A 26,748-nucleotide genomic window follows, 5' to 3' on the forward strand; every position below is an offset into this window, starting at 1 on the left:
AGAGAAAAACAGAACCAAGGGAATGTATTTAAACATGTGCCTATATCTTTTTGCTCACAGTTGGCAAACAAACAGAAGTTTTACAGTGAATAAGCAATACTCTATTGCTTTATACAAGGAACATTTAAGAAAAAAAAAATCTTGATTTTTTTATTTCCGTGACACTGGGATTTCATCCCAGAATCTGGGATCTGAAGTAGATGTGCACTCCCCTTTCAAATATTTTATAAGCTGCACTGGAATATGTGAGAATATGATCTCGATGTGATGGTTACACATTGCTGTTGCTGACAAGTCATTGTGTCTTTTATGACTAATGTTGTTTCTCTTATATTTTATGTTTGAAGGCTAGTCTTGCAATTTTATTGCCGCCCCCCACCCCCCAAAGAAGCCTGTGTATTTTACTGGCTATCTCCTAAAAATGCTGCAGTGATTTACTTGGCTGAGACATCACTGAGGTTTAAAATCGTGAAGCTGTGGGTAAGGCAAGCGCAAAACTGATGTTCACCAAATCCCACAATACTAGAATGAGGGGTCACTCACACAAATAGAACAGTGGCTTTAAGAGCAGCAGGTAGCAATCTCCTGGAATTTGCTGCCACAGTTTGTTGTGGAGGCAGGTAGCATCAGCAGGTTCAGAAAGGAGTTGGACAACTTCATGAACAAGTCCATAGTCTGATGCTAAAGGGAGTAGGCTAGGAAGGTCTAATATCCTTAATACAAGAATTGCAGGTGCTCAAGAAGATGAGAGTGGGTCTCACATAGTGGCCAAGTCTGCGTGCTCCCCTAGAACCACTGCTGAGCGGAACTTCGGCCAAAGCAGCGCAGCTCTCCTATTTGTACTGCAGGACTCTTCTGGGCTATACGTACAGTATGATTCTGTGCCAAACTACCAGAATTTAGTATAACTGTAAGGATAAATGGCTACCTTCCTGCTTAGCCCAAAAATAATTATTTATTGTGCATAAGTTCAGAGGAAAACACCTGCTGACTTTGTTTCTCCTTTTTAATAGGGAAAGCAGTTTTGACCTACTTGTATTTCCAAAGTATAGTTGAGCCTTGGGAATAGCTATCAACAGCAAAGTTTGAAGCCTTGATCCCTGTTAACATTTAGATTATATTGAGGTCATTGAGAAGTATTTGATCAATGGCTTTCATAATCTCTGTTAAAAGAAATAGGATTAAAGCATAATCAAAGAGAGGGAGTGTGGCTTAATTATAGAGCTCATAATTTACTGTTCTGCAAAACTCTGGAGAAGCATTAAAGGGGGTCTGAAATGTTCCAAACATTTCATGTGTCAGACTGTACTGGGCTCCCAGTACACATCAAGTATTTTGTATATTGTTCTGTCTGATTATTCATACCAAAAGAGACAGTCCATTTAAAAATGAAGTTATTTCTGTAAGCTCTGGATATCTGACAACTCTAATACCTCTCTGTGGCATGAATGCTCATCACTGGAGGTACATGGAGTGACAGCTGAAGCCAAGAACTGAACTGCAAATTCAGCTCCACAAATCCTGCTGCATGACTGAAATCTACAGCTAGTCACCAATTTTTATTCCTGACTTGACATGCGACTGACAGCAAGTGGATGCCAAAGGGTTTAAGACAATTTTCCACTCTGTCTGTTCAGGATGTATTTAAGACTGATGTGAGAAGTGCTGAATACTTCTTTCTAGCCATAAGGTGAAGCCTAGGTAAAAACTGTGTTTCAGAAGGTGAAGAAAAGTAAACAGTTCTCCTGTTTCATTAAAGCTGTTTAAAACCAGAAATGCTGGATGAAGAGGTGTTAGAGTGCAGAGTCCTCCCACATTTCGCTATTGACATTGCAGCAGTCACGGCTGGTGCTAGCCGGTGTTAGCGTGGCAATTAGCGTGCTGCCCCCGGTGTAGGGTGGCTGATGAAGTTGGCTGGGGGATTGATGGAGAAAGATTTCAGTGAAAAGGAAATGTTGAGGGAGAGAATAACAGGACTAGAAGAGAAAAATACTGATCTATCTGGGAAAAGACAAGGTACATCTTTCAAATGTTATGAATTTCTTGTGTAAGTAATATTAGCAATATCTTGTGACAGCCATAAGTTACCAGAGTACTATACTGACATCCGTGCTTTCAAAGGGCCCTTCACTAATCAGGACGTGTTTTAGGTATAAGCAACTCGGAAGATTCAGGGTCTGGAAGAACTGCATCATGGCGAGAGATGAGCAATTGCAGTTTGGTTAGGTTTTCCTAGAGAATGGCGAAAAATGTCTATGATGCCTTACAGTGCTAAGTCTGACTCTTCTGACTCCTGGCTTTATCTGCTGGATGACACTGTCTATCTTAGACCTTTATTTCCCAGCCCAGCTGTATTAACCACTCCAGATCCTCTACACTGCAATCCCCCGTTATCTTTTAGATCCCCAATAATTACACGGGGCCTCAACCTCACTATTCGTACATCAGCCCTCTTCTGATGGTGTTTTATAATAGAGGATTTCAAAATGAACTGTTTTTATACTGATGAGCTTTCTCATACATCCCTGAGCTTCCTTATTTATGAAGTTTGTCATCTCTGGAGATCCTTTGATGCTGCTTTGATACTGCAAGCACTTGGATGCTCATTTAGTTCTCAGGAGTCTGTGCAGAACTTGGCATGTTTCCTTTCTGCACACAGACACATACAATGCCATGCCATTAATTTCTATGTCTCTCCTAGCAAGTAGTTTTCCCACCAATTCATTTTCTGTTTAGAAATAATGGGTACAAGTCAAAGGGAGCTTGTTCTCAAATTGCATAATGCTCTTAGCACTATGGGTGGGGTGGTGGGCACAGCAAAGAAAAGTCCATCATTAACACTTGATTGAAAGTGGTGGTTTTTTTCTTTGACTGTCTAGTTGGAATTGCACACCCACTCTGCTCACACACCACCATTTTTCAAGGTGTTTATATATCAGAAAAGAGCAGCTCTTATTTTCACCATGGCAGGGGCCAGGTTGGCCGCAGCTCCTGCGCGCAAGAGACTGGGTGACCTTGCAGAGAGCCTGCATAGTCACTGTTGCCAAGTGATGTCCCCTCCTTCCCTTGCAACACCCCAGAAGATTTTGATTTTGGTGTTATGAAACACTTAGGTTATTGCATCAGATTTTTAGTGACTAAATATCTTCACCTGTGGTGTTAAAGCATTTGGTATTTAACAACAAGAGCCTTGTTCTTCAGTATTTATGCTGCTCTTGAGAGGACAGAGAGTCAAACTCCAGATCAGAGCATCAGTCAAAGAAGTCATAGTTCAATATAGATGCTCAAGCCAAATATCTCAACCCTCAGATTTGATTGGAATTTTCATCTGGAGCAGTCTGAGCTAGTACTTCATTCTACTTGCTGCAAGATCAGCCCCTGGATTTTGAGTTGGATCTGCCATGGATCTTCCTGAACATAGACCACACAGCCAGACAGCTGGGCATGAGTGGCTGAGTCACAGGCTGTTCAGAAAGGTTGTTTGAATTGTTTCATATTGGAGGGAAATGTCCACCGATGAATTAAAAAAAAATAGAACAAGCTCAGCTTTAACACCCAGAGTTATGTTTCTGAGCATGTTCTCACAGTAGTATTGCAGTTAAAAAAACCTCCTTCCTGGCTTTGTTTTTTTCCAGTGCTCTAGAATTTTTCCATTTCTTAAAAGCTTCTTGGTGTGGATGTACATCATGTCTCTCAATTTGTGCTTTATTGGCACAGCGGACTGTAGATGCTCCGTAGGAGGCAGTGTGCCCTGGCATTGTAACAACTGAGTGCTCTGATGAGCTTTGTACATTATTGATGTGTTACAAGCCAAGAGCTCCACTGGTAAGCATCAAACTTTCTTCCTCTGGTCTTTTCCCCTAGTTTGGGTCATACTGGAAGAATAAATGGTGGCACAGGAAGAATAATGTTAACAATTTAACAAATTCTAGTAAAACTTTCTAAGATACCCTGCTTCCTAGGGCAAGGTGAGATGGCTCTAGAATTGTATTTTGCAAGGCTTGCTGATTCTTTACCCTGCTTTCTATATTCAGGCACATTTCGTGCCATACGTGGGTATGCAACATTTGAGAGCAATGAAAACTGCAAGCACCAGTTTAGTAGGTGAGCATGAGCAGAATTTCAAGCACATGCTTAAAGTGCAACTGATGCCAGTGTGACTTTTGGGTCCCTCTGCTGTCCTAATGATGGATATTCCTCGAATCAGGACCAAAATGAGCATATTTTTTGAAAAGTTAAGTGTATTAAACTGCTTCAGAGATGAAAATGATAAAGTGATGTGGTTTCTTAAAAATCTGATTAGTCCCTTACAGACGTGTCTAGACATAACAGGTATGTTGTAAAGCCTTTTTCTATAACAGGGTAACAGATCAAAAACTAAATAATTCGTGTCTAACACTTGAAAAGAAGGAAATTCTGAGCTTCAGATACAGGTGGGTTTGTAATTACATCTCAGCAATATCCCCACCCCCAAAAGTAGTAAATTAGTTGAGATAAACATATTCAGAAGCTATTAAACTACTTCATTTTGAATTTAGTGAGTAGCTGCAGTTGGAAGAAAGCAGGCAAATAATTGAAAATTCTGACTTCTTTAAACAGAATCAAAATATTGCATTTTGTATGTGCATTTCTACTTTCAAGTCGTCCTAAATTTTAAGAGTTTAAGTATCCTAAAGTGAATTTTTTTTCCTTAATCTGATATGATTGATTTGGTTGGTTCACTGAAAAATATCAAACAACCCCCTGAAAGAGATATTTACTTGAGATAGACCAAAATTGAGTAAATTTAGGTAGACTTCTTTCTGCAACTAAAGCTATGTAACATACGGCTTTATGGAACAGAAATACACCCATGCAGAATTGAGATGGTGCTGTTGTCACTGATAAAACTGAATTCATGGCTCGTCGCTCACTTATTTCAGCAATCCCTGACCAAGTTATATGACAGTTTGTCTTGTTTTAACCCTAGAGATGCTATAAAATAATTGTCCAGTTAAACTTACGTCACTGATGCAGAACCATTCGTTACTCTCCGATGCATGGACAGATGTGTTGAAGTGCGCACGCCAAGAGCCCCCCAGCTCGCTGCTGGTCCAGAAGCCTCAGGTGGGTGCTGGGGGTCAGAGATAAGGGTGAGTCAGGGAGAGACCAGCAGGGAGAAATGCTGGTCCTCATCTCTGCTCGCCCGGCAGTTAACCCAGCACATAGCACGCAGAGGTTACAGGCAGCCGGCGAGATGAAAACATCAAAATAAGCAGTAGATCTTGTAAGATTAACATATAAAATCCATTAATGGATACGTAGGGAACACAGATAATTACAGACCCACAGACCATGACTCAGTCAAGCACAGGGCACAGTTCGAGAAACTATGAAAGGAAAAAAAGTCACAGTATTACCTCCAAAGAAACTGCCAGAGAGCAGCAACAGCACTAAGTTATCAGTCTATTTAGGCAGTAAGCAGGGCAAATGGAGACTTAGGGGCAGAGTTTCCAGCACTGGTCAATCTTTCACAAGGATCTGTTAAGCTTTACACCCCCCTCCCGCCTTGCCCTTCCAGAGGGTTGCACAGAAGCCTTGGGCCAGGCATGGATCAAGCACCAAAGCAAAGTGCTAAAGGCCGGGAAGGAAACCAGACAGGAGCTTTTGAGCTAAAGCTTCTGCCAAAGCCAATTAACATGCAATGGCTGGATCGCACCAGCTTTGCAGGGGCGGGAGATGGCACAGATGACCTTATCTTACCTAGCAGAGACAGCACTGGGCAGGGTGTTCAGGCAGCCGAAGTGTCAAACAGGCTCTCCAGCCCTACAACAAGGACCTAGCAGCAAGTGAATTTGCCCAAAGCGTTCCTTGACCCATGAATCAGTGCTTTCTCCTGTTCCTAAGTCGCAATAAGACATGGGCACAACAGGACTTTCTCAAGACAACACAGTTGTCTTGAACAGAAAGCCATAGAGCAAGGCTGGAGCGGTATCTGCAGGTCCATCTCTCCTGCCTCCCCTCAGCCCCTGCTCATTCTGCAGGGAGCAACAGCTGGGCAGAGAGGTCCATACCCACAGTCACGTCCTAAAGCAGAGTGCCATGGACACCCATCTCCCCATGACCATCATGTCTGCTTTCATCCCCATGTCTTGTGTCTGAGACCTTCTCCTATTGCTAGAGAAAGGCCACGGCCACAAAACCCCAAGGGCTGATCCTCAGGAAGGCTTTTGCTCATTTTGATTCCCAGTCTCAGTGCTGGGTGCGGCCGCTCACCTTTACCTACAACACGGAAAATCCAGCAAAACCCTTCGGGATCACTGAGAGGGCATAGAGAGCCTCTGGCTGCCCCAGGAAGCCCAGCTTTCCTGCTTGCTGGCACAGTGCTTTACCCAGACATCCTCCCATTGACCCCATACCTGTCCCTAAACCCCACACTCCTCCCATTGACCCCATACCTGTCCCTAAACCCCACACTCCCTCTTTTTAAAGAAGTCCCCATGGTCCTCCCTGGTTCTCGTATTTCCATCACCTTTCCAGCAGCAGTGACAGAGCCACGGCACAGCAGGGAAGCTCAAGTGCTTTTCACTTCATTCTCATTAACAAAGCACCATCACCGAAGACTATTCATTTGCTAAGAGCAGGGGTTAAGGCTCATCTTTAATTACACCTTGTCATGCCTCCTGTCTCAACAGCATGGATCTGCTTTCAAGGGGAGGTGAGGTTTGACTGGTCAAAGCTGAATGTTTGAACTGCGTACAGGTTGGCTCAGCTAACCTTCACTGCCCCACAAGAGACTCCGCTTACTGAATTTAGCTTTATACAAGAAGTATCAAGGTTCCCCAATCTATTTGGGAATAGAAATGCTTTCACATTTCCTGTAGCATGAAGGTGTGTACAGCTGTGCCAGTGCTTTCCTCCCCAGGTTTAGCTGATAAAACAGCTTTTCCACCCCAAGGGCTGTCTGTACACCCACATAAATATCTCTTCCCACCATGGTATGTGTGGCTTTGTCTGCTCCTTACATTCTACTTTATCCCTGTCCTATGTTGACTTCCATTTTCCAGAAAGGGGAAAGGAAATTTATTAATACTTCCTCCATAATATATTTTCCCTCAAGACCACCATAAAAATCAAATTAAGAAGCAGGACATGGGCTGCATATTACAGGACAGTAACCATTATTCTCTTTGCAATAGAGGCTCCCTGCCACCCCCCTCAGCCCCCCAACCTATTCTTTCTGTGACAGCAATAGCAGCACAGCTCCCCAGGAGCCATCCCAGCTGCTCTTTCTCTACCAGGGGAGCTCTGCAGTGTCTGCTGGGGGGGCCTGCAGCAAAGCCCCAGTTTTAAAAACCTATCAGGTACAGCTATTGTTATAGTGAAGTCAACAGTAAAACTCTGGCATTACAAACACAAGTCCTGGTGTCACCAGCCGTGGCTAGGACAGTCCTAGGTGAAGGGCCACCCCCCTGCCCCTCGCAGCTGGACCACGCAGCCTGCCCACGAGGGCTGGAAAGCTCCCTGGTCTTCAGCACTGCTCAGGTACCAACTATTCCTGCTCTCGTCGATTCGATACCTCCCCACACACCCAGGGACAGAGTCCTGTATCCAGACAGGAGGAGCAAGAACTACCTTCTCTCACTGACCCTCGAGACAGCTACTTTATTGCTTGCTGTCGGGTTTCCAAATAACCATGACTGACTCCCCTACAGCTCCAGGATGAGCTCCCCACAGACACCCACAGTCCTCTTACAAAAAGTGTGACTGCAGTCTGTCTGTGGATGGGACATGAATGGTTTCTACTGCCACCACCCAGTCTCCCTGCCCCTCCCTGTACATGCCCACCTGATGCTTTATGCTGCACACTCTGGAACAGAGACCATTCCCTGGAGTGCAGCACTGGGGCTGGAAATAAGTTATCACAACAGACAAATCTTTTGGAGCAGTGAGCAGATATCCATGCACCTGAAATTTTGTGTTAAAAACCAAGTTGTGAGTAGTTGCTACCTGCCCCAGGAGTGCCAGTGGGGATGGCAGAGCTTGGCCAAATGGGGAGGAACAAACACATGCACCTGCAAAAGCCCCTGTTTTAATTTGTGAGGTTTGTCCCCAACCCAAAAAGCCAAAGAGGAGATGCAGAACCTGTTATGTCAAAGACCCCTAGGCTCCCCGCCGGGGTGCAGGGCTGCCTCTCAAGGCAGGGCTGATGCTAACAGCACAACTGGAGCCCTGCTGAGGCAGGAATAAGGGCTGTTATCAGAACTTGGCAGGAGGATCACCTTTTTGTCTCAGCACTTGTGACATCTGCCAGGCTCCTGGAGCTACCAGGTGAATGTTTGCACGCCATGACCCAGGGCTAATCAGAATTGCAGACAAAACAGGGACTGGGATTTAGTCCACTGGAAATGTTTGTCCCCTGCAATAGAACATCATGCTGATTTTTCAAACAAGTTGGTTGTTCTACCTTTGAGTTTTCTCAGCCTTCTCCTTGAATCATGATTTGACCTCATATTAGAGGGGCTTAAACTATATAAATACATTTTTTTTTTTTTAGGAAGGTAGAAGTTTAGGTCTCACCTAATCACTACACTCCTGGAGCTGGGGCTTTACAAAAAAACCTATAGCAAGGATCACAGCCTGGTGCCAGAAGCCCGAAGCTGAACTGCCCTGAAGAGACACGGCACCACCGATAAAACCACCCGGTCTGTGGCAGCATCCAGTGTCCGTCCTTGGTACTGCACTCTCCCCCCCTCCATCACTCTGCAATTTGCTCACAACAGGAGGAGCAGCATCATCCTGCCAGGCCTTGGAGAGACAACACCAGGGCCTGGACCATCGCAGAGGGTTAGCAGGTGCTGGACAGACCACAAGACACAAGAGCAAACAGCAGAGCACCCTCAGCAGCAGAAGGTCCTCTGAGACCCTGTTAGGGTAGAGAGGGCTTGCACCATCTCTGCAGCTGTGCCATGCTCAGACACAAGGGTAAGCAATGGCTTTCTCCTTTGTCACAGCATTAACAGAGGGAAAGAGCATCACAGAGGCAGAGCCCAAGCCTCAGCTGGGTTCAGTGAAAAGCTGAGCAAGTGTGTCATGCCTGGAATCCCACCACTGTTGCTAAATCTCAATATGTGCATCCAGCAACAGCATAACTGGAAAGCTCTCCCCAATTCCTAGAGGTACAAAGCCCAGCTCATCTCAGCTGCAGTTCTCTGCCCCCAAACTTCTTCCTCCAATGCCTGCAGGAGAAGTGAGCAATGCCCTGGGGAAGTCAGCAGTCCGAGCAGCCTCAGGGCAAGGAACTAACTGATTAGAGCTATCTTTTATCTATTATGTCAAGGGGACATGCTGAGACTGCACCCTGAGCCTGAGCTCTTTGATGAGAGGTGATGGGCCCTGCACAAGCCCAGGAAACTTGTCCAGACCTGATCCAACAGCGGCCTCAGGAGAGGGGAAAATGGCTGCCAGGAGGGAGAGCCGAGGCACGAGTAACAACAAACAGAAACTGTTTACTAGGACAGCTCATGGTGCCAGTGCCTCCCTGCCCTCCTGCACGGATCTCCGTCAGTGTAATTCATTGCAAGAACAGCTGTTGGGCTCAGCAAAAATAGGCTAATACAGACACCCATCTTGAAAAGAGGATGGGTGCTGCAATCTCAGGAACTTGTGAATCTCTGGGGGTGAATAACTTTATCACAGCTTGTGCATGGCTCTGCTGTCGGCACCTCTAATTTTAAGCAAGACTTCAACAGGTAAAATCAGCGCCGTGGCTGGGTCATGCCTCTGCAGAGCGCCAGGACCCCAAGGTGGCATTTTACTCATTTTAGCAGAGCTTTGCTCATTTTGGCAGAGCTGACTCGCTCCCGAAGGTTGGCACAAAGAGGACATCAGGGCCCCTCTCCGAAATGAGCCTGTCCAGCAGGACCAGAGCAGCATCCCCAGCTCCAGCTCCCCAGGGTACCGGCGAGCGGTGCCTCTCCCGGCGTGTGCCCGGCAGTCACGAGAGGGAGCCCGATGCCCGGGAACCAGCGCAGCCCCGCAGCGGCACCGCCCCGCCCGCTCCGCCCGGCAAGGATGCGCTGGGCAGCGGTGTCCCCGCCTGGGACAGGGGAGCAGCGCAGGTGACCTTCTGCAGCCCCTCCTAGCTCCTTTTTAATGAGTCATCATCGTCAGATAAAATTGGAGCATCCGCTTGCCGGTTGTAACTGTGAATGAGGATTAAGGGTATGTCTAGAAACGGAAGATGACAGGAGGATGCGTTTACAGGGCAGGGCCTGGACAGCTGATGGTTTTATCACAGATGACTCCACAAAATCACCCTCCCAAACAAAAGCATGACATTCTTTGGGAAGAAGGCCAGAGGTGTCACAGCCAGCCCTTGCCATGACACTGACATTTCAGTTCACTCCCAATTAATTGAGCAATTTTAGCTCAGAAAGGGAAGCACTATTACACAGCACCACCGCTTTTCTCACATCCCTGGGAAACCTTTAATCCACAAGCTGGGTGCCAGGTCCAACCCTGCTACAAGCACTGAGGCTGTTGCTTGGGGCCAGCCTCAGGTTGGTCAGGGCATCCCTCCAGGCCCAGCAGAAGATCAGTTTTGACCTTCTCTTTCAAGTCCTGATTGAGGCTCTGCCAAAACCCTATTTCCTCTAGAGACCCAAGGAGCTGACCTTATTGAAGCTCTTGTCCTTCACCGCCCCATGGGTGTCAAAGCCAAAGAGGTGCCTTGGAGCACCATCTCACCACTGAAGATTTAAAGCAAGCAACTCTTCATGTCGTACCTGCCTTTCTATATGGATATATCTTATGCCTCCCCCATTCTCCCTTTAGGTATTGCAGTACCCCTTGTCTCCCACATGCATTTTATAAGCCTTCCCCAGCATTTTTAGAGCAGCCTTATAAGACACCAAGACCAGCCACAATTACTGTGGTTCTCCCATGAGAAGCTTCTAAACCACAGTACTTATTTCAGGGGAAAAAAAAAATAAACCAAAACACCAAAACTGACACCACAAAGCAAACTCCTTACCTTCTCTTTGCTCTGGAATTAGTAAAAACAACCAAATGCTTCCCCTGGGCTCCTATTTAAGTCCTTCAACTGTGATGGGGGTGGGGGGAACTCTTGGCTGATTCCCAGCATCTGGGAGCCGTTTCACCCCAGAGCAGGCTCAGCTGCTCTCTAATCCTTAAAGGACCCAATACACACTGACACCCTCCTGCTGCTCCCTGCATCTGTCACCATCTACATCTTTTCAGTCCCCTGCAATACTTCTACAGTTCTCCCACCTGCCCCCCGAACAATCCTTTTCCTTGTCCCCGTAGCTCAGCCTTCCCTCCTGTGTTCAGTTTTGGGCCCCACCCCAATACAAGAAGGGCATTGAAAATCTGGAGAAAGTTCAGTGAAGAGCCACCAAAAGAGTTGGGGACTGGAGCATTTGCCCTGTGAGAAGAGATAGAGGGAGGTGGGCTTGTTCAGCCTGGTGAGAAAAAGGCTTCAGGGGGACGTAAGAGCAGCCTGCCAGTTAGCAAGCAGGTTACTGAGCAGGAGGAGCCAGGCTCTTCACGGTGGTGCATGGCTTGGAGATGAGGCAGTAGAAAGAAAAGAGGTTGAAACCAGACACAAGGAAAAAATTTCTTTACAATGATGAGAGTCAAGCCCTGGGACAGGTAGCCCAGGGAGATCATACATTCTCCATCCTTGGAGGTTTTCAATGCTAAATTGGATAAAGCCCTGAGCAACTTGATATGACCTCAGAACTGACCCTGCCATGAGCAGGGGGTTGGACCAAAGTCCCTTCCAACCTGATCCAGCCTGCCTTCTTTTAGGGAAAAGAGGGTGAACAGCAATGATAACCAAGTCCAGATCTTCCTCCCCAGCCGGGATGTGGGAATCCTGCAGTTAGCACCACCACCCTAGGATGATCCGATGGCAGCTAGAAAAGCCTTGTCAAATGCTGTGAATATCAAGGGAAAAAAGTAGGACAAAGGATTCAACTGAGTTGCGACAGTGACACGTGCCTGTGCTGGGGGAGGAGGAGGAAGCGGTGGAGTGCACAAGTTAAATGGGCCAAGAGCCTGGACACAATAATGTATCAGCTGCATCACCAGCAGAGTGAAGCTGTGAGATGGAAATACATCCTTCCCCACTGCCATGTGCATAGCCCGGTCACGGAAGGGTGCTCAGCTGTGAGCGACGACTTCCTTTCAGTAAGAGCAACCATGCACAAATTTAATTCTCCCATTATTTTAACTGCTGAGGAGGACTGAGTGAGATGCAAGGGGCCCTCGTTCTGCTGCAAGGGGCAGGTCTTGGCAGCGGCCGAGATGCTGGGGCAGCTCCCACCCCAGCCTCTGCCCTGTAGCTAAGGACCCTTCCTCCCCAGGGAGAGAAAAATCTGTGAAGATGCTCATGTTATCTAATAGAAGAGAGATCTCAAAAGTATCATCACTCACCTTTCAAAGCTGTCAAAAAAAAATCCCCAAAACCCAACACATCTTAAAAGGTGGAGGAAGAAAATAAAAGGAGAAGTAGTGGCTGAAGGTTTGGTTTCTGGTTTGGTACGCGTGCGGGAAGGCAGCCAGACACAGACGGGAGCTCAGGCTGGACAGGCTGTGGCCGCTGCCACACTCCTGCCCTGGTATCCACCCATCAGCCCTGCTGGGAAGGCGAGCACAGCGCTCTGAATCCAAGAGTGAAAGGACCCGGCACCAGCAAAGCATCACTGCTGCCTCGGTTAACCGGAGCAATGTGCCCGCTCAGCCAGAAGGGACCGTGACAGGCGCCAATCGCTCGGTGTAGTGCTGCCTCTCTTGGCCTCTCCTGGGGGGAAAGTTTTGGGAAGTTTCCCCGACTGGGGGAAATCATCTCCTCCAGGGAGATGACTCCCATTCTCCGTTCCCCCGGCACAGGTGGAGGAGAAGGTAGCCGGGTCTGTAGAGGTACAGAGGTGTTTTTATTTGCTATTTGCACTGAAAGTTTCTGTTGTCTTGTGTTCTGTCCTTGTTACCTCAGCCTCCAGATTAAAAAGCATTAGATACTGGAATATGCTCTGAGATTTTTTGAGTCGCTGAGGGCATCTCAGGCACAAAGATGTCCCTCTCTCTTTAAAATGTTGCTTTCCATCTTAAAAACGGTGTCTTTTGGCTCCTGTGCTCTGAATATGGTCCAGAGCCACACAATGTAGTAGGATCATCACAGGATAACTCAGGTAGGAGAGGACATGCGGAGGTCATCCTTCTCCAAGCAGAACGATTGACGAGGAAGGTCCTCCCACTTTCCCAACATGTCCTTCTTGTCTTTGTGCAGGAGGTGCTTCTTGCTCCCCTCCATCTTATCCATGTTCTGGATGTCTTGCTGTTGAGTTTACTAATGTCACATCTGAATTTCAAACCAAACAAATGCACTTTCCCAGGCTGTACAACCTGGGACACAGAGGATGTTAGTCTGCTTCCAAGAAGAGGCGGCAGATTTTGCAAGTATCCAGTAAACTGGGATGGGAAAAAGAGCAGGATCAAAGACAACTGGTCCGAGAGAAGCTCCAAACCAGCCAACGCGGAGTTTTGCCTGCGCGGTTCAACCGCTGGCTGGCTGCCGCCTGCACGCTGCCTGTGAAGCTACCGAATGACAAAGGATTTGCCAGAATTGGCATCGCAAATGTGGATTATCAGAAGAGAAGCCAGCTTTAGGTGTGCTGAGCACATTGCTAAGTCCTCTGTTTAGGCATTGCGCCCCAATTGAGTTCAAAGCGTGGATTGTGGCATGATAGGCAAACACTCAAGCTCTGTCCAAACAAGGTCCAGAGGTTTAGATGCTCAGCATTTAGATGCTTGCAAAATATGTTGACCCCTGAGGCTCATGATAAAATCTAAAGCTCCCTTTGAAAGTTAAGTGTTTAACATAAAGGACCTGGTGTCCCATTGATCTGCTGCCAATGTTTTAACAAGGGGATGCCACAAGTATTTCCCTGTGTGAATTTTGCACAGTGAATGGGGAGAGACTATAGAATTCATTTGCTCATGCCACAAAGAAGGATTTTCCAGCCAGCATCAAGAAGAAAGAAGGCAGCAGTGTGAAAAGTAAAGAAAGGAATTACAATTAAAAATTGTAAATAAATACAAATCTTTGTGCCTATAAAGTCAAGGTCTGTGTATGATTCAGGAAGAGTTTATCCTAGAGGTGGGGAGAGGAAGCACACAGCTCTTCTCCTCCAGGGAATATTTTTTTTTTAATTATTGACACTTTAGACAATCTGGTACTCTTCTAAATATAATTTTATTAGCATGAGAAGCCACTTGACAGCAGGAAACTAATGCTGGTGAGTTCACAGTTTTCAAGACAAAGCGTTCTCTTAGAACGAAGAAGAAAGAGACTGATTTGGAAAGAAGAGCCTCGCAGCTTCTGCCTAAAACCAGCCTCCACCTGCCATCTTCTTGTTGCAGGCTTAAATGGAGCAATATTCCCTAGCCTCAGCTTGTTTGTCTCTGGTTTCCAAAGGAGATGAGGCATATGCAGTCACGCTGTTCACCAGCTCTCCTGTCACCCTCCCACAATAACCTCCGAGAGAGGAAGGAACATGTCTATGGAGGATGGGTAAAGAGTAAAGGCGCCCGCTGTCACCCACCCCCTGGGATGGGGAGAACGGGGCAGGAGCCCACGAGCGGTTGTGCTGCTTGGCTGCCCGGCAGGCGTGTGCCAATTTGTCAGGCAGGACGGGGAGAGAAGAGCTTCGGCTGCTGGGGACGGGAGGACGCAGCCCACGGGGGCCGTGGGAATCGCCGCTCCGGCACAGGGAGCGCCGCGCTTCCCGGGAGGGGGGTGATGTAACAGCACAGCAAAGCAAAGCCAGGCATTAGGCTCTAGCACGGCTGTATCCATGTGCTTTTCTGGGTATTATGGAAAAAGGAATCCAGCCAAAGAATCGTGCTAAGATTTATTTTATTGAGCAGAGACGACGGAGATGAGGGCAAGCTTCTCCCGTGTCCCTGCACGGGCGTCTGCGGCCGTTGTTGACGGGGGCTCAGCTCTTGCTGCTCGGTGACAGTGAGGACTCAGCATTTCCCCAGGTGCTTCAATCTTATTTTCCCTCCACTTCTCCTGTAAAAGGAGCAAGACAGACTTAGACAAAGCAATGTATGACAGACATAGCAGCGTGGGACAAGGAGCTCATCCATCCGAACAGGACCATTTGCCTGACTCATGCTAGTGTACCCTGGTGCCTCACAGGGAACATCAAGCCATTTTCTCCTCTCTTTGCTCTTCTCTGATTTCCCCTAGGGTAAGGCAGCCTTGAGTGTGCACCAAATGTTAAGGACTGCTCAGGAAAAACCGATGGTTTGCAAGCACATTCAGCCCAGGGGTGCTGGCGCCTATTGCATCTCCTTTAAAAGGTGACAGAGCTCAGAGGAAGGAGAAACTCCGGTCCTTCCTCTGAGATTTTGTGTCTTGTTCCACAAAGTCCATTCAGACTTTTCAGGAATAATTTGGCATGGCTCAGCTCCCGCATTCCTCCAGACACTTCTCAGTATCCAGAAGTGTGGGCAGTGAGAGTTGCAGCCTGTGGCGTATAGTGGGAAATGTGCATCAATTCAGTGCGTGCAGAAGGTACAGGCAGGATGCAATCGCCTGCCAGGCCCCGTGCTGCCTCTCGGCATGGCAACCAGCAGCGTGCAAAACCTAGAAATGAATTAAAATTAACTTGCATTCACACAGCTCCGTTCCAAGGAGGAAATATTCCACTTGACACGATTCAGGGGCTGGTCCATACAAGAGCAGCCTGGATGCAGGGCCTCCCCTCCATGAAGAACATCATTACATACGTGGAAATGGAGCCAACTCCGTTATTTCAATGCCCTCTACTTTCACTTACAGCACTGCCTTGCAGAAGGCACATTTGTTTCCATACGTGATGCCATCCGTGCCGCAGTGAGGGTTGGACTCCCTCGTGCAGAACACGCTTCTGTTTATAAACTCTCTACAAATCTGCAAAAGGAATAAAAAAATACCCTTTCAGGACTCCCATACTCTTTCTTTCACTTTCCAAATTGGATACAAGGTCACTAATATAATGCTTTTTCTGACAAGAGGACTGAAGCGGCAGTGATGACACTGCCTATTGACAGAAAGAAAAAACCCTGTCAGAAATGAGCAGAAGCAGTGTTTCAGGGGAATTTTTGCCCCATGTTTGAGGAGGGACACTGTAGTCACCTGGCAGAAGTCTTGATCTCTCAAAGACACAGGTGGATTAGCCTAGGCATGTAGGAGAAGAGTCAGCACTGATGCTCTTTCAGGCATTTGGCGCCAAGTGAGCTCACTGCTGCATGGCTTCATGCATCTTGCGAAACTGGGCGCCCAGCTTGGTGCTTGCTGAGCTTTCTGCCTTCCCAGCGGAAGGAGGAGAAAACCATAGTCCATGGGGAATTAAAAATGGTGTCCAGGAAATGTACAGGGATTTTGTCTTTGGACAACAATGGACCTTGTTTGGGGGGAATAAAACACTCTCAATTGTCTATTTGTTTCGTGAGAAGACTGGACAGTGGACCAAAGTGGACAAAAGTGGTGCTGCGTACAAACACAGCCCTGTGCAAGCACCCTAGACCTAATCATGGGAAGCATTTACTAAACCAACCGTCCATTTCCCTGGTCTGCTTGCTAATGTGGCCACACATTAGATCCCCTGTACAATGGAGAACTCCACAAAGTGTTGGGACATCTTGGAAGGACCCACCTGCTCCCAGCAGACATTAAAAACTGTTTACCATGCACCAAGATCTTGGTTACAAAACCATTCCTCTAGAAAATGCAGATTCAGTAAGCAGAAACAGCTGCACTAACCTCTTCAATATCTTGACCTTCTACATCTGGAATAAAAAAAAACAACAAAAAACAAACAGAGATTTTACACGTCAGCATTATTTTCTGATAGAGGCTGAACTAAAGTCACAAACCCTTTATGCAAACCACAGTGAAACGTACACCAGGTTTTTCCTACTCCGTCATCCTGTGCGGCGGAGGAGGGGGCAGGAAATACGTTATCTGAATTGCTTTTCAGTATTTTGCTTTTTTGAAAAATGTTACTAAAATACCATGTAATCAGTCATTCAGCTGCTAACTGCGCCTCAGACACATAACCCAATCTCCTGGAAGGCAGCCACTCCCGGGGAAGCGAGCTGCCATATCGGATCTGGAGCCGTGCTCAACAGAGATTTTAAAGCTATATTGATTTTTAAGGCTTTTAGGCTCCTGCACCTCTGAACAGCAAAAATGGCTGGTGCTGCTAACAAGAGTCTACCGTGGAGAAGGAGCAGGAGCCCCCGTGGTCAGCTTTACAGCCCCCTCAGCACGGCACAGCCCAGAGACTCTCCCAGAACAACTTCATCCCGGGTGAGATACGAAGAGACGTCATGGGGTGATACAGAGCAGAACAGGCAGCGCTGGGCAGTAAGAGCCCCAAAATACGCGCTGTAACCACAGGCTCTGGGCTTGAAGGTAATCAGTCCATCCTCTTTGTATTTCTTCACTGCAAAGACCGCAGTCAGGTGCGGAGGTTGAGCCATAGCCATGGGTCAGGGCGACCCTGCGATGTCTCCAAGGGGGAGCCTGACACTCAAGGGTGTCTTGAATGCAGATTTGCAGAATCTGGGGCACAACACCATGGGACAAATACCCAGCATCTCGCACGGCAGCGGGGCAGCAGAGGTGGGGATGCAAGGCTGTACCTGCTGGGTCGGTGGGGCCACTGCCAGCTGTGGTGCTGCTCAGGTGGCTCTGAGCAGGAGGGAACCTGGGACAGGAGATGGGAGGACCTTGTCCTACACTTGGCCCCCACACATTGGAAATCCCACCCAAGCCTCAATCAGCTAGACCATCATCCAGCAACCCACCCTACTTCTTCTGCCACCTGTATTGCCCTTCGGGGTTTTATCCCTGGTGCTGGTGTATTTATCATGTCCTCAGGTTAGGCTAGGCTGCCTTAATGGTAGAGTCACTGTTATGGCTATCTGCATATTATTTACAAAATAGCTCATTAGATGGTGTTTATAAATATTGTATGTGGCTACACAAGACTTTGTGATGATGTCTTTTGACATTTGTTTATTTTATAGGAGATCACAGAGTTTGCTGCTATTCTGCCTGGCCTTGGAAGGAAGCTTCAGCACTCTGACGGAACCCAGTCCCAATTAAGACTCAATTAGAGACAGATGAATATTTCATAATGAATAATGTGTATAAAGTAATTCACGTCTTTTCTCCATGCACAGCTTGCAATTTTCTCAAGTGAATTCTTTATTCAAATTATTCACAGAAAAACAAGTATAAATAATTCCTGTTCTGCACATTCTTCAATAACTGTCACAACAAACCTTCCAGAGCTGGGTCAGCCGGACACAAGCAGTTGATAACACTGACATGATCTATATGTTCAAAAATCATCATTCAGCTTCCCCAGATCGTCAGAGAGATGTGTAAATCTCCAGATAAATAAAATGCTGGATCCTTTTAATTTGTCCTCTTTGTTCTGACTCCTTGAGGACATTTGAATTTAATTTTCAAGCTTTTCTCTGCAATGTAAAGGAAAGCTGAAACTTTCATCTAATTACGTTTCCACATCTCCAAGGAAAACACCAAATACCAAGATGCTTAGGATCAAAACAAGAGCTGATGAGCCTGAGGTGAGTGAGTTTCTTCTCTAACTGGTTCAGCAAAACTCTCCAGCGAACATTTGTACCAAAAATTCATAATTACACTATGTACACTTCGGTACATTTGCTGAAAGAGCCACTTAGAATTTGCTCGCTCTGTCTCCCTGTGACACCTCCGCTGCGTTATTCACTGCGGAGGCACACGAGGAGTGGAAATATGTCATACGAGTGAGCAAGTCCCGCAGATACTTTCTACTTGCTCAGCTTTATCTTCAAGCCTATCATCCGCTGATCAAGGCTCTCCAAAGTTTGCTGTTGTCAGGAAAATTTGGGTTTTTTTTTTTTCTAGGCTAGGGAAAAGATCACTTACCCGAGAAGAAAGAGAGCAGCAGCAGGCTGAGCAGCACTAAGGCGCCTGTTGCCTTCATGCTGCAGGTAGCTCTAGTCCAAGCCAAGCGATCTGTGCGGGAGGTGTCGTCTCAGCACCGGAGCCCACAGTGCGCACACAGACCTGCCTTTCTGTGTATTTATGTGCCCATCCGTAGCTGTCCTCATTCCCCACCTTAATTGTGAGAACTTCTCCACTTCATTTCTAAAGTCATTATTGGTCCTGGCCGTGTTTATGGTGCTTTAGGAATGCTGCCCTGTCCACATCAAACCTAGAAAGGGCTAATTATATGAGTGATAGACTCGGGCTTGTAATAGCTTTTTTTTTTTTTTCTAAATAGTCACAGGATTCTCACAAGGGTGAATTTTCAAAGCGGTGATTCATCGGGGAAGCTGGTAATTTTCATTCTCTGGGCCCTCGCTGAATGCCAGCTCCGAGGCTTTGAGTGCGGCGTGATGACACTCACTAGACGTTACGAAATAAATCACAGCATGAGAATGTGTTGTCTGTGAAACCAATTATACGTTGTTCCCTGGCTATTTTTGAGGATGGTTCTAAATTTGTTGGGTTGGGGTGGAGAAGCGCTCCAACGTGACATGCTCTCATAGCTGTGCACACAGTCCCAGATAGGACTGCTGACTCTCCTCCCTGAACTTTTTAAACTCTAGCTGTCAATGTTTTCCAGTTTTTCACACTCACAAACATATGTTAGGGCTCCGCTCCCACAGCAAGTGGCAATGAAGGGAATTTGATGGGGAATTGGGAGACTTGAGCTCTATTTCCTGCTGAGTCTGTGCAAGGATTTGTGGTCAGCTGCACCATTTGCAAAATATCTGTTCAGATAAGAATAAGCTTAAAATTTTAGTATGCTTTCCTAAGAAGGCAAGGAAGCAATGTGTATAGCTGTATCTGTTTATTAGTTTCCCCAGCAAATTTTGAATCTGCAACTAGTTCCAACCAAATTTGACATAGGAGTGAAAAAAATTAAAAATAATAAATAACATTTTTATACAACATTTTTCTAGCAACAGAGGAAAGATGCTACTAACGTCCTCAGCCAGCAAGGGAGACAGTTTCTGCAGGAGAGCAATGTTATGAATGCCCTACATCTGGGGAAGCATTAGTTTGCAGCTTGCTAGACATCTTAAAATCCACACAGCAGAGAAACCATGACTGACAGGTGAATACTCAGATGTCTATTAAGGCTGAGCTCACGACGCAGCCTCTCATATAATGTAGTTATCAAGTCAGTCAGCCGCAGCGCCGTTCAAAATCACGCTTAGTTCTGCCACTCGCAGCACTACGTGTTTGCCTTTTCTAGTTTCATGCGTCACTGCTCACAACCACAGCCTTAATGCCTCAGTCCTCTAACCAAACGTTTCGGTTGCTGCAGCATAACTGACTGGCTAAAGCCTTAGCAAACGTACCGCAGGCACCAATCCCTTCTGGGCTGAGGAGAGGAAGAGACTAAATTACCAACCGGGTGATTATCGTTATTACCTCTTTCCACTTCTTTATAACATCTGAAACAGGCCACTTGCTGGCATAGGTGAGGGAATTCTTCTGTCCCTCTGACTTCTCTGAAAATCAGGGGTAGAAGAAGGGCACCCAGACCTTGCTTTGCAGTCTAAGGGGTACAGTTGGGCAGAGTCTTGCTGGTGTCAAGCCGAGTACTTACCTGTGCTGGGCCAGTCTTTAGTCTTATGGGATACAAACCTTTCCATCTTCTAAAGAGTTCTTGCTTAGAGGCTCAATTGGCATCCAGGATACAGCCATATACCCAGTACTTGCCATTTGCCCTCCCTTTCCTTGTAGGTGAGCAGCTCTTCTTCGGGCTTTTCCAAAGCCTTCTGAGCTCCTGAGCAAGTATCTGGCTTCCTCAGGCAGAAACTACCACTGCGGAGGAGGTTCACCCTAGGATCTTGCTGTTGAAGACAATTTCCTGCTATGGCCAAAACTCCACTAGTCTGTGGCCACTCTAGAAACCTCTTGGCCAACAAGAAATTACGGCAGAGCTCTGTCCTGTGCTGACAGGTCTCTGTTCACATCCGCTAGCTACTTAGACTGTTCCTTAATTATTTTTCACACACACACAAAGAGGTAAGCAGTGAGGACTCTCATGGCTCTCCGGTTTGTCTTTTCTTAAGAGCAGGCACAAAGGCGTGATGTGATTTATATTGCCTGTACTAACACAAAAAAACCTGAAAATACGAAGCACTGCTCTGTGCTAGTACTAGGGGAAGGACAAGCCTCTTATCTTCTGGTGAGAAGCACCTACAAAATTCCTGGTCAAGAAATTTTCTGCTTCAGGAAACAAGATCCAAAGAAAAAGGCTTGGAAGTCACAGATTTTGTCCTAAATATCAGCCTTAGCAGCAGATATTCTTGCTGCCTAAGAAGAGAATGGGTGGTGGAGAAAGGAGGAGGAAGGGAGTGTGCCAGCTGTGGCACTAGGGACTTTTTGCCTGTGCTGTTTGCATATTAACTCCTTGACTCACCCAAAAAGATGGCACATCATCATGAACATTCATATATGTCATTGCTCCTCCAGTGCACTCTTCAGGCTCCCACAAAGATGTTATCTCCATACCTTTTTTCCCAAGATAGAAAGCATCTTGGAGCTACCAGCACATCTTCTGGCCCTTCTTTCCTAGGGTTAGAAAATCTAAGACTTTTCCTGAAGGGTCCCCTGTCCTACCTCTGCCTCAAATACCCCAAGTACAACTTTTCAGATCTCTTCTCCAAGAAGCTGAAAGCCCGAGCCCAGTCTAATTTCTCCTCGGGTTCTCATTAGGCTCATTACAGCCTTGCCTAGCTTGCTGCAATTTTCTGCTGATCAACATAGTCTCGATGGACACACCCTTCAAGGAAGCAGCAGTTCCTAATTTTCTTCCCTATGAGACAGCCTCCTCCCTTTGCCATAAGCCTCCTTTTTATAATGCACGGCCAGACCTGCCCCTTGCCCAGGTGTGACCAGGTAGGGTTGACCACGGCCACCTTTCTCTCTCACACTTCCCCGGGGCCATCCCCCCATGCCAGGGCCCCTAAAAGGACCAGTTCCTCCAAGACTCAGTGCTGTTACAAAGACAAATCCTTTTACGCTCTATAAGACACCAAAAATAAGAAAGTGGCAGTATTTTACAGCAGCCTGGTTTCTCTTCTGATGGTTTGGTATGGAGTGACGTACTCTCGTGAGGGCTTGGGCTGGTGTGTGATGGGCGTTACACTTTGCTCTTTATTGTGGTTTGTTTCACAACTTCTCCTGCCTGACAGATAAGTACCTAAAAGCCTGAAGACCATTACCCCTGCCCTGAAAAAAAACACCAAAACCCAGTCCATGGCAAAGAGAGTGGCTGCATTTAATTTATTGATCAATCAAAGCAGAGACGAATGCGCATCAGTCGAGGGAGCAGGGAAGAGCGTGTTTGATTGCAGGATTTGTAAGGGAAAGATCAGGGCCAAGGGTACGGCTCCAGCGCTCAGCATTCCCCACTGTGTTTGAGGAACAGAACTCCGCGGCTCCGCCTGAAGAGAAAGAGGGAGACCAAAATTACGGACACGGATCTCAGTTTTGTAGTCTAACTTCACCCAAATAAGGCAATGCTTTCATGCTCTCCACGTTACAAAGTACTTTGCTTAATGTTTCACCTCTTTCCTGATTCCCCAGGTTATACGTGAAAGAGATTTGGGACAAACCCCATAATTTTGGACACCTCCTATAGTCATAGTTTAAATCGCTCTGGCAGGGAGGGAGTCAGCAACGCTATGAGCCTGCAAACGGGGATCTGGATTTAATTGCAAGGGAAGGAGAAGACTCACTCGGGCTTAAGATCTTCAGTGCCTGGGGGGTGACAGAGGAGTGAGCGTCGGGAGAGGAACGCGGGGCAGGGATGGATTTACCGAGGGGCTAACGGGAGCTCCAGGGCTTCCACACCAGCTGCTGCTGATGCGTGTGTGCTCCAGCTCCTCTGGTTCCTGGCTATGCGGTGAGCTCCATACTTACGAAACTGCGCTGCAGAACTGGCACTTGTTTCCATAAGTTCTGCCATCGGAGCCACAAAGGGGGTTATAGTCGTCAGTGCACATGAAATTGCTGCCCTTCTGTTCGTTGCAGTCAATTTGTTGCTAATAATGGAGCAAAAACAGGTTTTAAAGACCTTGTTCCCTGTATTTTCCTACGTGAGTGCTTTATGTTTATTTAATATTTATGATATGGCAAAGCATAAAAGTACTTTTCAGGTGCAGGGCTCTGTTGTTCTAGCGGCTCTGCAAACTCAAAGGGAGAGAAAATGTTTGCCTGGAGCAGCCGGAGGTGGGGAGAAGGCGGGGGGAAAAAAATCTAATAAATACTATCATAAATAGTGAAATGACTGTGTTGATATTTCCAGGCTGGCCCCCCCACTGGCTGCTCTGCTCTGGTTCAGCAGGTTAGCAGAGGCAAGCGTACAGAAAGTGGATGGTCGCAAGCCACACTGCAGAAAGCGCTCCCACCTGAGGAATCACCGCTCCTGACAGTGCTGTTGGATATGACCTTCCAGCTCTCCCACAGAAGGGATGGGGCAGCATCTCTTGCTCAGCCCCTTTCCCAGTAAATGAAGGTCTTGGCACCCGCTGAGTGCTGCATTCCCAGGGCAGAGGGGGGACTGCATATCTGAGTCACAGATTTGGTTCAATACCCTTTGACCCTGGCATACTTCAACTATTTTCCTCAAATCCTATTTCCAGGCCAAATGCACCAGGACAGTGCAGGCATTTCTATTATTTAGTTGTGATTCAGTGAATTTGTGTGGTAAAATGTATTGTAACAGCAGTTAAGAGTGCAGATTTCTGTGCTTTACCTGGGAGCATTCTCCAATGTTGCGCAGGTTTATGTCCAGTCCATTCCTTCGGGAAGAAAACGAGTTGAGGATGAATGAGCGCAGCGCAGCTGCTTCACGAGTCAAACTACTTCATTACACTCTAAATACCAACACGAGCACCTACCGATCCAGAAATCCCTCCCGTGACCCAGCCCCTTCACTTACGCCACAGCATTGCAGAAGTGGCACTTGTTTTTGTAGGTAACCCCGTTGGTGCCACAGATGGGCATGTACTCGAGGGTGCAGGGGATCGCACCACCGCTGCTTGATCTCAGGTAGCCAGTACAGTCGAGCTGAAACAGTCACAGAACAACATTTTAATCCCTGTTCCTCTTTGCATCAGTCCTGTATAAAAGGCATCTTCCCCTCTCCCCAGAGCTGCAAGGGGAGAGGAGCTTCCAGCCCCAGCGTGGTGGAGTTGGGGGAGCACCAACAATTGAAATCCTGCACGTGGGTACAGCGTGATCCTGCAGTATCTGTTTTTTTCCTGTCCTGAAGTGGGCTTCATCCCTATCATCTTGGGGATTTTCACCGTGAACACCACCATGAAGGATCTTTGCCTAAAATGCCTTATGCAGCAGCAACTTTTGCTGCGAAATGTCGATGCCGCTTGAAAATGGAGTTTACGCTCACCTTGGTGTTTCTGCAATTACTCTGAGTGTACTGAAATGGAAGTCGTTGTATTCTGTTAAATTGCACAGCCACACTCTTTCTTTACTTTCTCTCTCTAAAGTAAAAATAGAGATACTTCTCCACTTCACGGTAGCTCCATATATTGATAAACAAACTTTACAATAAACATTCTGAAAGAAGCATTTTTCTGTTACAAAATTACGATTTAGTCAAAATCCAGACCTCCTCTGGGAATTTCTTAGCTTCAACAAGCCTCTGAGTCTAAGTCTAGAGAGAAGTGTTTTGATAATGCTGAAGCATTATTGAAATCAAAAGTTTCCGTTCTTAAGAAGTCTGGTGTTATACACAAGATAACATTTTAAAACTCACTGGTTTTAACTGTTCAAACAAAAATTAAAAGAAATTCTTACAAATCTGAAATTTTTCCTTTTCATCCCATTTCTGACAGTTTTAAATTGTGTGGTTTTAATACAGATTTGATCCTAGGCGGGGTTTCTCTCTAGCTCTCTGCCACCATTTCACTCACCACTGCTCAGTGCAGCAAGAGAAGGAACCAGTCTCAGACCTTACCTTAACACATCTTCCATCGTGCTTCTTGTCGAGGGCTCGGTTACGGCTAGAGGGAGAGCGGGAGAAGGAAAGGAAGGATTAATCTGTTGATGCTATATAGTCATCTCACTCCTTAAGTATCTCCACTCGTAAAGCCCCAGTAATTAATCAGGTTCAGGAGCTTTGACACAGAAGATCGTGGGCATTAGGGAAGACAGAAACTTATGAAAAGTCTAGTCCACCCCACGATTAGTCACAACCCCAAAGGCTTTTGTCTGCTGCTTGGACTGGCATTGTAGGTAATCGGGAGACCTTATACTCACAGCATTTCTCTGCAGAGGGAGCACTCGTTGGGGTAGGTCACCCTGTCGGTCCCGCAGACGGGTTCGTAGTCGCGAGGACAGGCAAGCTGCGTTTTTCCAGAAAACTGGTACATGCCGCAGGAGGCCTGTTAAAGAGGACTTGTAATGTCTCCAAGTGGAGAGAAGGGTGTGCTTGTGTTAATCGTGTTTTCGCTGCGTTGGGAGACTACTGCTGGTCATTATTTTTCTCTATCGTTCCTCCACGGTGAAGAAGAGAGGGAACAAAATATACCGTGTTCCTTACAGTGTGCAAAAGCACCTTTTCACTATTAAGACTTTCAGTATTTTTGGCAAGAATTGCAGGCAAAAAGGATCATTCCTTGGGGAATCAAGACAGGGAAGATACTTAGGCAGTTATTCAATAGTTGTATGGATTTTCTGCTGGCACTCTGTGATGTGCTGACTCTCACTCTACATTATTAATCACTGCCTTTTTTATCATCAACATGGTAAGTTATCTTTCTCTGACAAAGACATCTTCTTGTTTTGGGAAAAAGAGGTGGTATAATACCTAGGGGCACTTTTCCTTCTTCCTTTCTCACTCACTCTCTCTCTTTTTCTCTGTCAAGTCTTCCCTGGTTACACTGTGAGTATGAATTATTCATCTAGACTTAGAAATCAAGACTAAATGACAAAGAAGATTGACTACTCACCCGTTGTTGAGCAATAACGATATCTACAATAAAAACAGAGATTATAAAATATAAAAATTGTACAATGTCCTTGACTAAAATTCTTTTGGAATCATCAATTTCCCAACAGAGCAACCAAACACACTTTTTTATTCCTGAGAAGTTACTGTTTTCCCAAATGTTTTATCTACTCCGAGTAAACAAGAAGTTATATGCTAAGATTTAAAAAATCAATTATTTGTCAAGCCAGAAATTTTGACTCACTAAAGAAGAAATAGGACCTAAATTTTTCTCCTTTTTCAGCACTATATCCCCACTAAGTCTCATAAGGTTAAATCAGACAAATGCATCCTACTGATCTATAGCATTTATCTGCACAAGGATAAAGTTCATTAAAAGAGACCTCATGTATTACTAAATCATCACTTCTCCAAAAGGCTGACCTCTCCTTTAAGATGTATATATAAAGGCAAACGTTCAGGAGGAGTAGAGGTACTAGCATAGACTGTAACAAAAACAACTTACCAGAAAGGCAGCTGAGAAGCACAAGCCCAAGAAGGGCAACACTTCTTGTTGTCTTCATAGCGGAGATGGTTGTATGGTCTGTTACTTGCAAATCTGCCGCCGTTGAGCTCAGTAGATGGTTCTCAGCCTTCTCTCGCCGCACTATATATATACATCTCCTGGACCTTGTGAAGTCAT

The 26,748-nt window shown here is 46.4% G+C and overlaps 1 protein-coding gene and 1 pseudogene across 1 annotated transcript; both read right to left on the reverse strand.

Annotated features, from left to right (window-relative positions):
• Nucleotides 1–14,904: 14,904 nt before the first annotated feature.
• On the reverse strand, nucleotides 14,905–19,295 carry LOC142088505 (serine protease inhibitor Kazal-type 6-like). The gene is made up of 4 exons (XM_075163888.1): nucleotides 18,995–19,295; nucleotides 16,817–16,842; nucleotides 15,852–15,964; nucleotides 14,905–15,079 (listed from the first exon to the last, which is right to left on the reverse strand). Exons 1-4 carry the CDS (start codon nucleotides 19,050–19,052, stop codon nucleotides 15,034–15,036), a joined length of 243 nt encoding a protein of 80 aa, XP_075019989.1. The 5' UTR covers nucleotides 19,053–19,295; the 3' UTR covers nucleotides 14,905–15,033.
• Nucleotides 19,296–22,400: 3,105 nt separating this feature from the next.
• LOC142088506 (ovomucoid-like) lies at nucleotides 22,401–26,748 on the reverse strand (annotated as a pseudogene).

Source organism: Calonectris borealis, chromosome 15 (assembly GCF_964195595.1).
Source record: "Calonectris borealis chromosome 15, bCalBor7.hap1.2, whole genome shotgun sequence".
Taxonomy (NCBI): Eukaryota; Metazoa; Chordata; class Aves; order Procellariiformes; family Procellariidae; genus Calonectris; species Calonectris borealis.

Coding starts and splice junctions, on each gene's coding strand:
- LOC142088505 (XM_075163888.1), bottom strand. CDS start 19,052: ATGAAGGCAACAGGCGCCTTAGTGCTGCTCAGCCTGCTGCTGCTCTCT. Junction 15,965..16,816: donor AAGGTCAAGATATTGAAGAG/GTTAGTGCAGCT, acceptor TTCCTTTTGCAG/ATTTGTAGAGAGTTTATAAA. Junction 15,080..15,851: donor GCCTTCTGCAAGGCAGTGCT/GTAAGTGAAAGT, acceptor CTCCTTTTACAG/GAGAAGTGGAGGGAAAATAA.